This window comes from Falco rusticolus, chromosome 3, assembly GCF_015220075.1.
Source record: "Falco rusticolus isolate bFalRus1 chromosome 3, bFalRus1.pri, whole genome shotgun sequence".
NCBI lineage: Eukaryota > Metazoa > Chordata > Aves > Falconiformes > Falconidae > Falco > Falco rusticolus.
Window position 1 is genome coordinate 55,665,645 of NC_051189.1, and position 12,240 is coordinate 55,677,884.

The 12,240-nt window shown below is 50.8% G+C and overlaps 1 protein-coding gene across 2 annotated transcripts in view; it reads right to left on the reverse strand.

Annotated features, from left to right (window-relative positions):
* CABLES1 (Cdk5 and Abl enzyme substrate 1) overlaps positions 1-2,201 on the reverse strand; it is a 72,707-nt gene extending 70,506 nt beyond the window's left edge. Inside the window, exon 1 of one of the 2 annotated variants that reach the window (XM_037379410.1) lies at positions 1,269-2,201. In XM_037379410.1, coding sequence (XP_037235307.1) covers positions 1,269-1,801 — 533 coding nt within the window. In that variant the 5' untranslated portion in view covers positions 1,802-2,201. The remainder of the gene's footprint in view (positions 1-1,268) is intronic. The other variant, XM_037379409.1, reaches the window with a different exon arrangement.
* Positions 2,202-12,240: the final 10,039 nt, after the last annotated feature.

Genomic DNA, 12,240 nt, shown 5'->3' on the forward strand with positions numbered 1-12,240 from the left:
GGTGATCCACGGCGCAATTAGAGGGTTGTCACCGCAGGAAATGTTTTGAGAGACACATGATGGAGAGAAGATGGGTAGTAACCCACAAGCAGGCATTTTGCTTGGGAAGGTGGGGCTCCCTAGCACAGCACCTGAAAAGGGGCTCAAAAAGCCACCAATACAATCCAGATGGAAGAAAAAAAACCCCAAACCAACCAACCAACGGTGGGGCAACACAGCTAAGACAACTTTCTCCTGGAACACCTCCAATCTCTCCAAGCTGGTTGGTTAAGAAAGCGATTTTTCTAGAGCAATCTACGCTCAATTACCCTTATAAAGCCTTGCGATAGCATGTGACTCAAAGTCTACCTATTTGTCCAAGGGAGAAACAAGAAGGGAGTGTGGCAAATGGGGAATGTGGGAGTGGTGCCCGATGTGAGTTTGGGGAGAGCAGTCATTTCCTCCAGCTTCTTCCCCGGTTCTCTGCCCCCCACCCACCCACTTTGATACCCGAGTATGCTGTTGAAGAAACGAAGGAAGATAATTTTGTACCCGTGGAACAATTAACGCATATGCCTTTGTACGTCTTTACATGACTGCATCTTCTGAGCCAGAAGTGTCAGCGTTTCAAGCAGGTGAGGTTATTCCTTTGGGAATTAGAAGGCAAAAAGTACCCGGCGGCAAGGCACAACCCAGAGGAACACGAAGTGCTTGTAGATAAAGAGCTTATTTAGGGCGGGAGCGAGACGCCGCTTACACCACGCGTGTGCACCCTGATCCGTGGACACCGACGCAAAGATCCCCCTCCCCTTTGCGGGCTACAGAGCCGGCTGCGGCGCGCCTGGCTCAGGGCTGGCCCCATGAAGCGGGGCAGCAGGGCGGGCGGGATCCGCCACCCGCCACGGGAAGGGGTGACCACCGCCGGGAGACGCGCTCGGCGGCCGCCAGGGACGGCGGCTGTGCAGCCTGCCGCCCGCACGGCTTAGCGGGAGCCCGACTTCCAGGCACTCGCGCCCAGGCGTGCACGGCCGTCGCAGCCCGGGAGGCTGCACCGCGGCAGACCTGCCCCTGCACGCTCGCACAGCCCCGCCGCTGCCGCTGCTCCCCCCGGCCAGGCGGCAGCGGAGCGCCCGGCCGGCCCGGCGGAGGGAGGCTCCGCGCCACCGGCGCTCCCGCCCCGCGGCTGAGGGGCCTCCCCGCGGCCGCCCCCCGCCGCCCGGCCGCCGCCCGCCCTTCCCGCGCATCATCCCCGCATCCCGCGCATCCACCATCCCCGCGGCGCGGCTTACCGGGACCGCTGCAGCTCGAAGGCGGCGGCGGGGCCGGGCTGCCCCAGCTCTCCGCTGGCGCCGGCGGGGCCCTGGGGGCTAGTGCGGCCGAAGGGCGCCGGCAGCACCCCCGCCGTGAAGGAGTTGAGGCGGCCGCGGCTGCCCGCCGATGCGGCGCCCAGGAAGGCGGCGGCCGGCACCTGCACCGCGGCGAAGGCGTCCTCCTCCTCCTCCTCTTCCTCCTCCTCCTGGGCCCGGGGGGGCTCGGCGGGCGCCACCGGGGGGCTGCCCAGCCGCGGCGGCGGCGGCGGCGGCGGGACCTGGCGGGGCCTGGCGGCGGGGCCGTCGTTGCCAGGCGGCGGGGGCCGCCCGTCGAGGGAGATGCTGGTGAGGAAGGAGAGCGCGGCCTGCCTGCGGCGGGGGTCGCTACGCGCTGCCGGCGGCTGCGGCGGCCCCGGCGGCGGCGGCGGCCCCTTCCTGGGGCAGGGCTCCGCCGGCGGCAGGGGCCCGGCGGCGGGACTGCCGGGGCTGGCGGCGGTGGCGGCCGCCGCCATTGTCGGTCGGCTCCCCCCCCCCCTCCCCGCTGGCCGGGCGCTGCCTCTCGCTGCCTCCCCCTTAGGCGGGCGGGCGGCGGGGCACGGGTGCCGTCGGCCCGCCGGGATGCATGGGGGTGACGCGGCGGTGCCCTCCGCCCGGCCGCGCCGCGCCGCGCTGCCCCGGGCCCCCGCCGCCCGCCCGCTCCGTATTTATAGGTGCAGCCGCGCCGCGGAGCGCCCTGTGCAATAACACGGCAATCACGTGTGGGAAATGGGGAGCTGGAGGAAAACAAAAGCCCGGCCAGCAGCCCGGAGGAGGAGGGAGAAGGGTGGGTCTCGGCGAGCTCCCTCCTTTCAACCTCGCTCTCTTTTTTTTCCCTTTCACCCCCTTCCCTCCTCCTCCTCCTCCTCCTCCTCTTTTTTCCCTTCCTGGATGCGTGGGGGCGGGCGGGAGCCGGGGAAGGTGGAGCCTGTGCCCGTAGTACACGGCACATGGCCGTCGGAGCCTGGCACCGGCAGCACCGGACCCGGGGGCTGCGGCTCGGCCCGGCGCGCCCGCGGCTGCGGCTGCGGCACCGGCACCGAGATGCAGCCGTGCCGCGGAAACCGGCCGGGGTGCTGCCCCGCGGCTTTTCACGGGTGGGGGCCGGTGCCCGGGGCACCCGGAGGGCGAGCAGGGAGAGGCGGGGGGCGCAGCCGGGGCGGCCTGCTGCCGGGCAGGGCGGGTGCGTGCAGGCAACGTCGCACGAGTTCCCTAAACCATTAAAGCAGCCCCCCCAGCCTTTCCCTCAGCCTCCTCCCCGACCCTGCCCTCTCCCCTGCACCACAGAACGTGCAATTATTTACTTTGCCCTCTGCTATGTAGCCCAAGCCCCAGATTTGTGTTCCCTGTCCTCTCCGAAGTTATGGCTGTCGTGCAGCTGAGTGGGTCTGCACGTTCCCTCCTCCTGCAGCTGCGGCTGGGGATGGCGAGTGGCCGGTCTCACCTCAGCACAAAGCTCCTTCGTTTCTTCATCACTTTACTTTGATCACACAACTGTGCTGCAAGTGTCCTGCGATGATAATTCCATCAACGGCTTATATAAGGGTTGGATAACAGATCCATACAAACAGCAGAGCATATGGTTGTTGCATGATAGCGACGTGCACCTTCTTCATAAAACATTACAATGACTTGTATTTATAGTCCGGTTATAGTTGGCAGATGAGTTACAAGCCATCCCAAACTCACAAAATATCGTAATGTCCCCTACAATTTTATCAAAAGCGTGCTAACTTGATTTTTAAAAAAGATTGATCAGCAAGGGGAACCTAATCCTATTGTCGGAGGAGGCTATGGACCCAGGTTCATGATCTTTTTGAAATTGATCTTTTGAGCATTCAGAGACTTTAGAATGGAGCTCTCTGACTTGGATTGATTTCTGAATGTTTGGCCTTTACTGAGTGCCATAAAACCTGAACTTTAATGGGCCAAGTCCCAGGGGTGTGCTCCTTATGTAGTAAGGATGCTGTATGGGCAGCATCCTGGGCAGGAAGCAGTGAGCAAGGGAAGAGGAAATGATGGAGGACAAGGATGTTTCCCAGATCCCACCTTCTTAGAAAGGTAAGTGCTATTTTGAGATGGACATTCTCATTTCAGTCTGCTCTCTTGAGGTTTACATTGATGCTGGCTTAACAGAGGGCACTGGTGTGCCTGTCCCTGTGGCATGTCAGAGATGGATCATTTGGATGGGAAGTGGGTAGGCCTGAGTGCTAGACTCGCCTCTTCAGAGAAGAGCCCAGCTGGCAGCTCCCACCTGCTGGGTGGATGCTCTGTACCTCCATGGTTGCAGTGTCCTTCAAACTTCTGTTTTGGAGAGGAATTGCAGGCCTGCTGCCCCCTTTTGATGGGGCAGGCAATGCCCGTTTCTGCCCAGAGGCCCCATCCCTGCAGTGGAAGCCAGTGAGTTGTCTGGTGTCAGGGCAACGATGCACTCAGCTCCTGTGGAGGAGCTCCATGCTCCTTTTCAGACAGTACTACTTTTAAGAGAATTCAGGACTTTTTGGAGGAGGGCTCCTGGGTCAACAGAGAAATGTCCCAGCTCTGTAGCCTGAGAGCATGTTCACTGGATGCTGACATCTGGTCCAAGGACTGCTACTAGATGGCAGATAGGTCATGAAGCTCAGGCCTCCCACATTACAGCCGAGAAAGGTATACAGTGGGATTTTTTTTTCCTCTTGCATCTTTGAGGGAAGCAGAAACAGTGTGTATTTTTCTCTGGAGCTTAAAAACTTGCTATGGCAACTGAATCCTGGAGCATATTTTCCAAATCCAGCTTCTCATGAGATATAGGTCTGGGAAGGAGAACCACCACCGAAATGCCAGGTGGGGTTCCAGAGGCTGGTCTAACTTGGACAATTTTTATGCATGCAGAAGTGTGTAGTCCTTTCACAAAACTATTTGTGTTGGGTTAAATCTCTGTAGTTTAGTCTGTTGTAGGCATTGTTTTAAATGGAGCCACCACCTCTGTTCTGGAGCTCCTCTAAGAGCTGTCCCAGAGGAAAGTGTTACCCCCCACCTTGTCCACAGGTGCATCCAGATGCTTTTTGGCACCTGATTTTTTACTGTACTATCTCTGAGGTCAGGAATGCTTGTGTGAACAGTTGAGCTTATCAAACCTCCTTGCATCAGAATTAGAGGGGTCAGGAATAAATTGTAGGTCTTTGCTAGCTTGGCTCATTCAGCTGAGCTCACCTTGTCACCAGCGCAACCTTTGCAAATTGCGTGTCTGTGCTCACCAGCCTAACTACTTCGGTGGACCTAAACTGATGCCCGTGGTCTTAACATGCACAAGCCACCTCTGGGGACGACTGCGTCTGCACAGACCACCTTTTCCAAAAATTACATTGATGGTGGATTAAAACATCCCTCCTACTGCATGTGAGAATAAATCTGTTTGAGGAAGCCACATGCAAGAAGAAAAGTACGACTTTTTCAGTCTGAAGGGAAGCTGGTTTTGATAATGAGTGGGGTACCAGAGTACAAAGATAATTGGCATGTTAGGAATATCAGGTTCTCTAGACCTGTTCATACATTTAGTAGCAAATTTAAATGAATGTGCACAACCTAAGGTGATTTTTTTTTCCAGCTACTTATGTCCTTTTGATTTGTGCTTAGCAAAGCTATAGATGATTACATATGCTATAGTAGTCCTGTCTGCTGGAGGGTATGTGGAAATATTACACAAATGGACTTTGCTGGTTGAAACTTTTTTCTTTGATGGGGAACCAGTGGTTGACTAGCGGAAATAGCAAACCTGGGAGGAAAGCCAAAAAGACATATTCTGGAAGCTTGATTCTGTCACTGCTTTTTCAATCATTTCCCTCTCCTGAGTTCTTTTCCAACCAACCAGCTCTACCCAAGTACAAGCAAATGCTCTTATTTCAGAGGTCACGGGCTTATGTAAACGGTTGGATGACAAGTGGTAATAGGAGTGGTAGAGCACGATGGCTTTTTCACCCCGTGCACCAAGAACTAGAAGACAGACTCATCAGTTGTGGGTGTTCGGAGACAACATGGAATTTGGGGGGCCCATTAACACAGGTGACTGGAGAGGCTGGCTTTAAAGAGATCAGAGAGCTTGGCGGGAGTTGGGACAAAAACGAAAGCTCAGCAATTTGCCAGTCTGAGAAGTGAGACTGGACAAACGGTGCCTCCGAGTACCTTGCCTTTAGAGGAGAGTTCATCCAGTGCAGAAGCCTCATGTTGACTTGGGTTTGCTTCAGCATGAGGGCAGTCCTGCTGCAGTGCGAGCATGCGGCCAGCTGGACATGAAGAGCCAGTCCAAGAGGCCCCAGACCTTGAGCTAAAGCTGGGCTTCTGAGCCGCCTGCCAAGCCTGTCAAGCTTAAAAATACTTTTGCAGGTGAATTGAAAACTTCACCTGGAATTTGAGTTAGAGGCAAGATCTGTATTATACTGAGAGTTAACTCTGCAGGAATAACCAGTTGTGAGTCACCAGCGTGAGTCACCAGGCCAGTTCTTGAATGGCCTCAGCACAGTGTTTGCCTGCTTTAGTGACAAACACAAGTTTCTTATTGTCACTGATACTTGTTAGAGCTGCGGGACCGAGGCAGGTAGGGGAAGAAAAAATAAATGCAATTGTCTCTTGTAATTTTGGCAGGCTTGTTTTCTGATGGTTGGAATCAGTCAGGTAATGCTGTTACGCAAGGTTCAGCAAAGATGTAGTCTGATAATAACGCTTCTGCGCGCTAGTTGATATTACTGGTGGTCATGGATATCACTATCAGATCCCAACAGTCGAACAGGTTTCCTGTAGCTGTGAGCACTCTTACTGTGCAAGACTTTGGAGAAACAAGAAGTGTGCAATCTTTATAAATGCTTTTTTCTTTCCTTCCCAGAGTCACTTTTCAGAAGCAAATTGCACTTCAAAAGAGGAAAGCAGTTGTAACATTGGAGGAAGACTTGGAATATGAAATCAGTAATCCTTCTGCTTAGAAGGAGTGTCTGGCAGAAAAAAAGTAGAGGGAGTTTGAACACATTTCAGTGAGAGCCACAGTTAAGAATGGAAATTGGATAAAGACAGTACAAATTCTTTACAAAAGACTAACACTGCGTCTGGATAGCAAAGCCTGTTTTGGTGCCAGGCCCTAACCTTCAGTCTGTTGTAAATTTAGCCTGATTCTCAGAAATGCTAAGTACTTGTGCTTCCCTTTGGTGATTTTTCAGGAGCCTCAGTGTTTTATTTGCTGAGGTCTGCCTTTGCTAATTTGAATGTAAAAGCTTGACACTACCGTGAGTGTCCCCTTGTTTGAAGAGCAGCGTTCCTTGGATCGGTGTAGGTCCACACTTGCCACTCTATGAAGAGCCTAGCTTTGTGTGCTTGCATTGTTCCAGGGTAGGTGCCAACACTACCAAGTTAACATAAAACCAAATTCATCTATGGCAGCGGCAAAGTGGGAGATTTGTGACTGCCTAACATCATAGTTGGAGTCATGTGTGTGACGGCAGGGCAGGGCGTGCAGAAGCAGGTGCCCTCAGCGAAGACGAAATGGTGTGTTTGCAGATCAGCTGAGGTGTGGATGGTCAGGGCACCCAACCTGCCAGTTATTTTGGATGTCAGAGGTGTGGCATGCGTGATGTTTGTGCATGCCTTGAAAGGTTCCGGAGCTCTGCAGCAAGCTAGTAGTGCACATAGGGGTGGTACAGCCAGCTCGATAGTCGTTTGTCTCTAGGAGAAATTAGGGCAATCTAGATAAGTCAAAACTGGCGTCCATATCATTACTCCAATAGTACCTTTAGGTGAAGCTGGTGGCAACAGCCATTTATTAAGAACACTTAACATTTTCCTTTGCTAGATCCATGCTAGATCCAATTCAGGCCAAAGGTTTTTTGGAAAACTTTGGTCAAAATGGTTATGCTGTCTCCAAGGGCAAGACGAAGAAAAACACATTGCTTCACCCACATTAGGAATTCTTGTGACCTTTCCTTTGAAATACCCCAGCATCCCAAGACCGAGACAAGAATTCAGGAGGTGGGCTTCTGTCTCTGAGGTGGGGCTTGGGGAAGGAGGAGGAGGTGCCCTTTCTGTCAAAATCCACCCACCTCTGTCCAGTTTTAAGCCTTTGAATCATAGCTTGCATATGCTAGCTAGGGACTTACTCCTGCCTAGCAGCTAAAACTGCCAATGAGGATATATCTTTATGGAGCGAACTTCAGCCTTCTGCGTTTGCTGAACGGGCCGAGCACATCCAGTCCCCAGACCTACAGGAGTGCTGGGAGGGATATTCCCAGCAGCTCTGAGGCACTGGGGAGTCAGCTGCTGGGCCACGGGTGCAAAGCAGCCAAGCGGAGCAGAGGAGGGAGCAGCCTGTTAGGATGTGGAGAGGGAAGGAGCTGCAGGAGGAAAAGATACCAACCTTGGGACTGATGCAAACACACGGGGGGCAGAGTGGGGGCTAAGGGCGTGCACATCCGACATGAATTCCCCCTCACACTTTTTTTGCATGCTTTTTTAAAGTTCCTCATTCAACATAAGCTGGCTTTGAGGTTTTTTTGTTGTTGCTGCTGTGGTTTGTTTGCTCTATATGCTATTGGATCCCTTACAGACCCACACTGAACTGGGAGCTCTGTTTTACTGGGTGCTGCTAAAATGCTCTCCCATGCCTTGTGAGCTTGTGGGATAACTAGACAAAACAAGGAAGGTGGCCATGTCGGAACTGCAACTGGAATGTGGCTATTGCTGGCTTCTACTGGAGCGATTAAATGGGAACAGGGCCACATAGCTCCTCCCTCCCTTGAAAAACAAAAACTGTGGGCACTTGTACAGAAAACAACCCCTGTCTCTGTTTGTCCTTGTCTTGCTGCAGCTTTCTTCTGTGAAATCAGGATTTTGTATTTCTTTTTTGCAGTATCATAATAAGTTAACATAGGCGTGAGGTTCAAAATAGAGTAGTCTTTATTAAATGAGGAATGGGCAAATGTCCTGTCTGCCTGGTAATCTCCTTAAGCAGTGCTGTAAATAAAAAGCAACTTGTAACTGCAGTAGCACAGAACGACTGGTTGCTAAAAAGAGGTTCTTTAAGGTTTTCATTAAGTGACAGCTGTGATTTGTCCTGTTCTTTAGCATTTTGAGAAAATTTGGAATCAAGTACAGAGTCACTGGACGTTAAGATTTCAGAGGAAGGCCTGGAAGAACATCCGTCTTCGTCATGGCATCTGTTAATTTTTAATCGCCTTGGGATAATTTTAAAAGAGGCTGCAGGTTTTTGAAACATTCATGTGAGCAAGTCCTTCACTTTGCTGGTTGCCGAGGGTAGGAAAATCCTCCAGTTCACAGGACAGTCAGACTGAGGAGCCGGGTGAGGGTGAAAACGCTGTTGACACCTTCTCAGACATGGTCTTCTATGAGTAAAAGCATTAAATAAATAGCATCTGAAGTTCCTGGAGGGACGTGCTGGTGCAGTGTTTCACTTCAGAGACTCTCCTACAAGTTCCGCTTGACTGGAAATGTTTAATATCCAAGAAAAAGAGGGGAAAAAGGTTCAAAGGATGGTTGGTTTTTTTTTCCTCTTGAAAATATTAAATTCTGGGTGTGTGACTCCAAGGGGAATGAGGGAGGCAAATGGAAAACTTTGGCGGCAGGAGCTGGAGTTTTGGGTTCGGCTCAATGGCATTTTTCAGCCTGTGTGCAATGTGGTATCTGGTGACTGCTGCACTTGGCTCACTCTGAAATCTCAGGGAAGGTTTCAGAACCCTTTTAACTTCGGGAGATCCTTGGTGGGTAGCACTCATGGTGGGCCAGTGTGGAAAGCAGGCAACCAGAGGGGAGAAATAAAACCCTTGCACCTGCATGGAGGTCTGGGAGCTCTGCAGCCACTTCTCCTTGCCCCCAGGATGAGGCATGGGTCCTGCCTGGATCCTCTAAGCAATACTCCCAGGAAAATACTTGCCACTAGCAAATTTGCAATGTAATAAAATCCAGCCGGATCAGCTCTGCCTCTGTCCCAGGGCGGCCAAAAAAACTGGCACAAGCAACTGAGCTGCTGAGAAGGAAGGTGGAATGGTGGTGACCTTGGTGGGGGGGGATGTGGGGACAGCCTCAGCTGTGGGCTGTGGGGCATCATGGGCAGCTGCTGCCCCCAAAAACCTCTGAGCTGCCAAATGCTGCATGCCTCTGATGCTGGCATGTGCCTGGCCAGGGGGTCTCATTGCAGGCTGGGTCAGGTCGCAGGCTTCCCACCACAGCCCCCCGGAGGTCTTTCGAGGCTCCTTGCAGCCCTGGGCTGCTGCCCTGGTGCTCACGTGGGGCTGCTGCCTGCACTTCTCAAATCCTCCTGCTTGCCTTCATGTTGGGAGGGGAGGGAGTCCAGCCCTCCGCGCTCCTGGGAGGAATGGCCATGGGTGCCCCAGCTCTGCACTGGGGTCTGCCGGGGCAGCTGGCTGCCATGGCGGGGGAGAACAGCAGCTCAACCTGATCTCAAATAACCATAACTTGCCACATGCACATTTTACATAATCCAATAGAAATTAAAGCTGCTAAAAATTGGTCTAAACAGGATACATTTCCCCTGTGAGTGTTTTTCATTCAGGAAAGTTTTGTAAGCAACATATGGAAATGACATAAATGGAAAGGCAATCCCCTGGCAAGACAGATCGAAAGTCTTCTGCTGTCTCTGCTCAAGCTGAATAGCACCTTGGTGCAATAATCTTCATGTTGAGATCAATGAGGCTGTTTAAATAAATGAAGCATTCAAGTGTAGAAGAAAGTAAGGGAAGAGAGACAGCATTGAAATCAAAAGACTAAAATACAAACCCGCTTGAGCTTCAAGGAAGGGATAAATCCATTAAGCTGTAAAGAAATAAGAGCTGGAAAGAATCTGTCAGATCCATTCTAAAATTCAGTACAAAAGAAAACTTACTTAGGGGCCAGAAAGCAAACTGAACGAAGCAGCAATGTAGCAGGAGGGTACAGCTTTCCTAGCATGGCATTTGGTATATATCTGGTGCATCTGCAGGTTTCTCTTTTGGGAAGTTTGACGCAGTAGTAATTCCTTCTTCTTCCACATGAAAAAGTGAATGGTTTCATTCTAATTTACTCTCTGGAGGTTGCTGGTTTTTGTGCCAGCCCCTCAAGAAAAAAAAAAAAAGAAAAAGAAAAAGAAAAAAAGAAAAGAAAAGAAATAGCTCAAATACACACCAAAAGGAATTAACAACGTTTGGGCTTTCTCTCTATATATATGAACGTGTGCTTATGTGCGTGCGTGCGTGTGTGTGTGTCTGTATTTCACTTTGTCCTGTGGGGATGTAATTCCAACTAGATATAATAAGACATAATCCATACACTCAAACTGGAGCAGTAGAAGGAATACATAGCAGAATTATTCTGGTAGCTGTTTTTGGAAATGTTTTAGCCATCTCCATAATGCCAGTGTGACTGGGTTCCTATGGGAACAAGCTGCCTGAAAGCCAGAGGCTTCTGGCTAAAAACTTGAGGTTTAGCACAAACCTAAATATTCTGTAAATATCAAGTATTCTGCAGTATTCAGATTAAATTAATTGATTTTCAAAACTAATTGAAAGAGTTCTTTTCTACTCTGCCAGTGAGGCAAGATGCAATCAGCCACATTCAAACCATCATTAGGACTAACGAGTAGATTCTCAGTAGTAAAAGCTTGTTCGCACCCTCCTTGCAACCATGGTGTAACTTCCCAGAGCAGCACCCTAATGACTATGCCCCTTTTGAAAAGCACCATACTGCAGGAGTAATCCCAAAGGCTTTAATGGGACTACTGATGGATTAAAGTACTATTCTTTGTGAGGGATCATATTAAAGTCTGGCTTTATGTTAACATTTGCCTTAAATATATTATCTCCTCTGAAAAACAAGGTCTTGTGTTTTATATTGTAAGAGTTTTATGTTGCCTTAATATTGACCTGCAGCAGGAGCAATACTTACAGAAGAAAACCCTGGAACTTCAAAAGTCTCTCAAATATGCTTTGAAAAGCAGGGGTTCTGGGGAAAAAAAGCATCAGTCTGACCAGTCAGTCAGAGACCAGAGCGACTGCTGCAGCTAGCTGAATACTTCTTTGAATCAGTATTCTGAGTGTTCATTCCCTGAACTGAAGCTGATCAAATGTATCTGTGCTTTATTTTTGACCTGAAGCTGTTAAAATTGCCAGCAAAGTAGCCATTATGCCCGTCAGTGATATGAAGGAGGCAGAACTTAACCTGCAGCTCTTTGCCAGCGGGTAATGAATGAATGGAAGTTACGGGGAGGCTGGGACTTGAATTTCAAGGCAAGATTGTAAATTGGGGGAAATACGCGGTTTAGTGGGATTGGATGGGCTGTATACATCAAGGGTACAGATGTAAATGAAACCTCAGGTGTGGTCCCATCTTGTCCCATCCCATACTATGAGTCCAGAAATAAAGTTTTCTAGTGGAAAGAAATGAAACAAGGATGTCAAAGCTGTGTCTTGAGTCCTGATCTTTTCCCTCCTGTAACCACTGCTCAAAAGTCTTCTCTAGCTCTGTTCTCAGTGCTGGTTCATGTGTATCTTGTCTCTGCTGGCATAGTCCTGGCTTCCCTTGCTGATGCTGTAACATCAATACAATTCCCCTTACACCTCACTTGAGGTGTGGAGAGGGGGCCAGGGTGAGCCATCCATATGTGAAAGGCATAGGGACCGTCTGTGTCTGTCATTTCTCCTGTCATGCTCAGGGCAGATGATGGTGAGATGGCCCCAAGAAGTCCTAAAGGTTCCAAAGACACATTTAGATTTAAGGCGGTGGCAAAAACCTCCAAGAAAAGGTCTTGGTGGTGATGTGGTAGGATTGACACTTGGTGTTGAGAAACTTGAAGCGTATTTCAGGAGAGATCTGCTGCCGACACTGGTTTGTGCGGTGCTAGTGTTACAGGCCACCTCAGCAGCTCACAGGAGCCATGAGGTCCCAC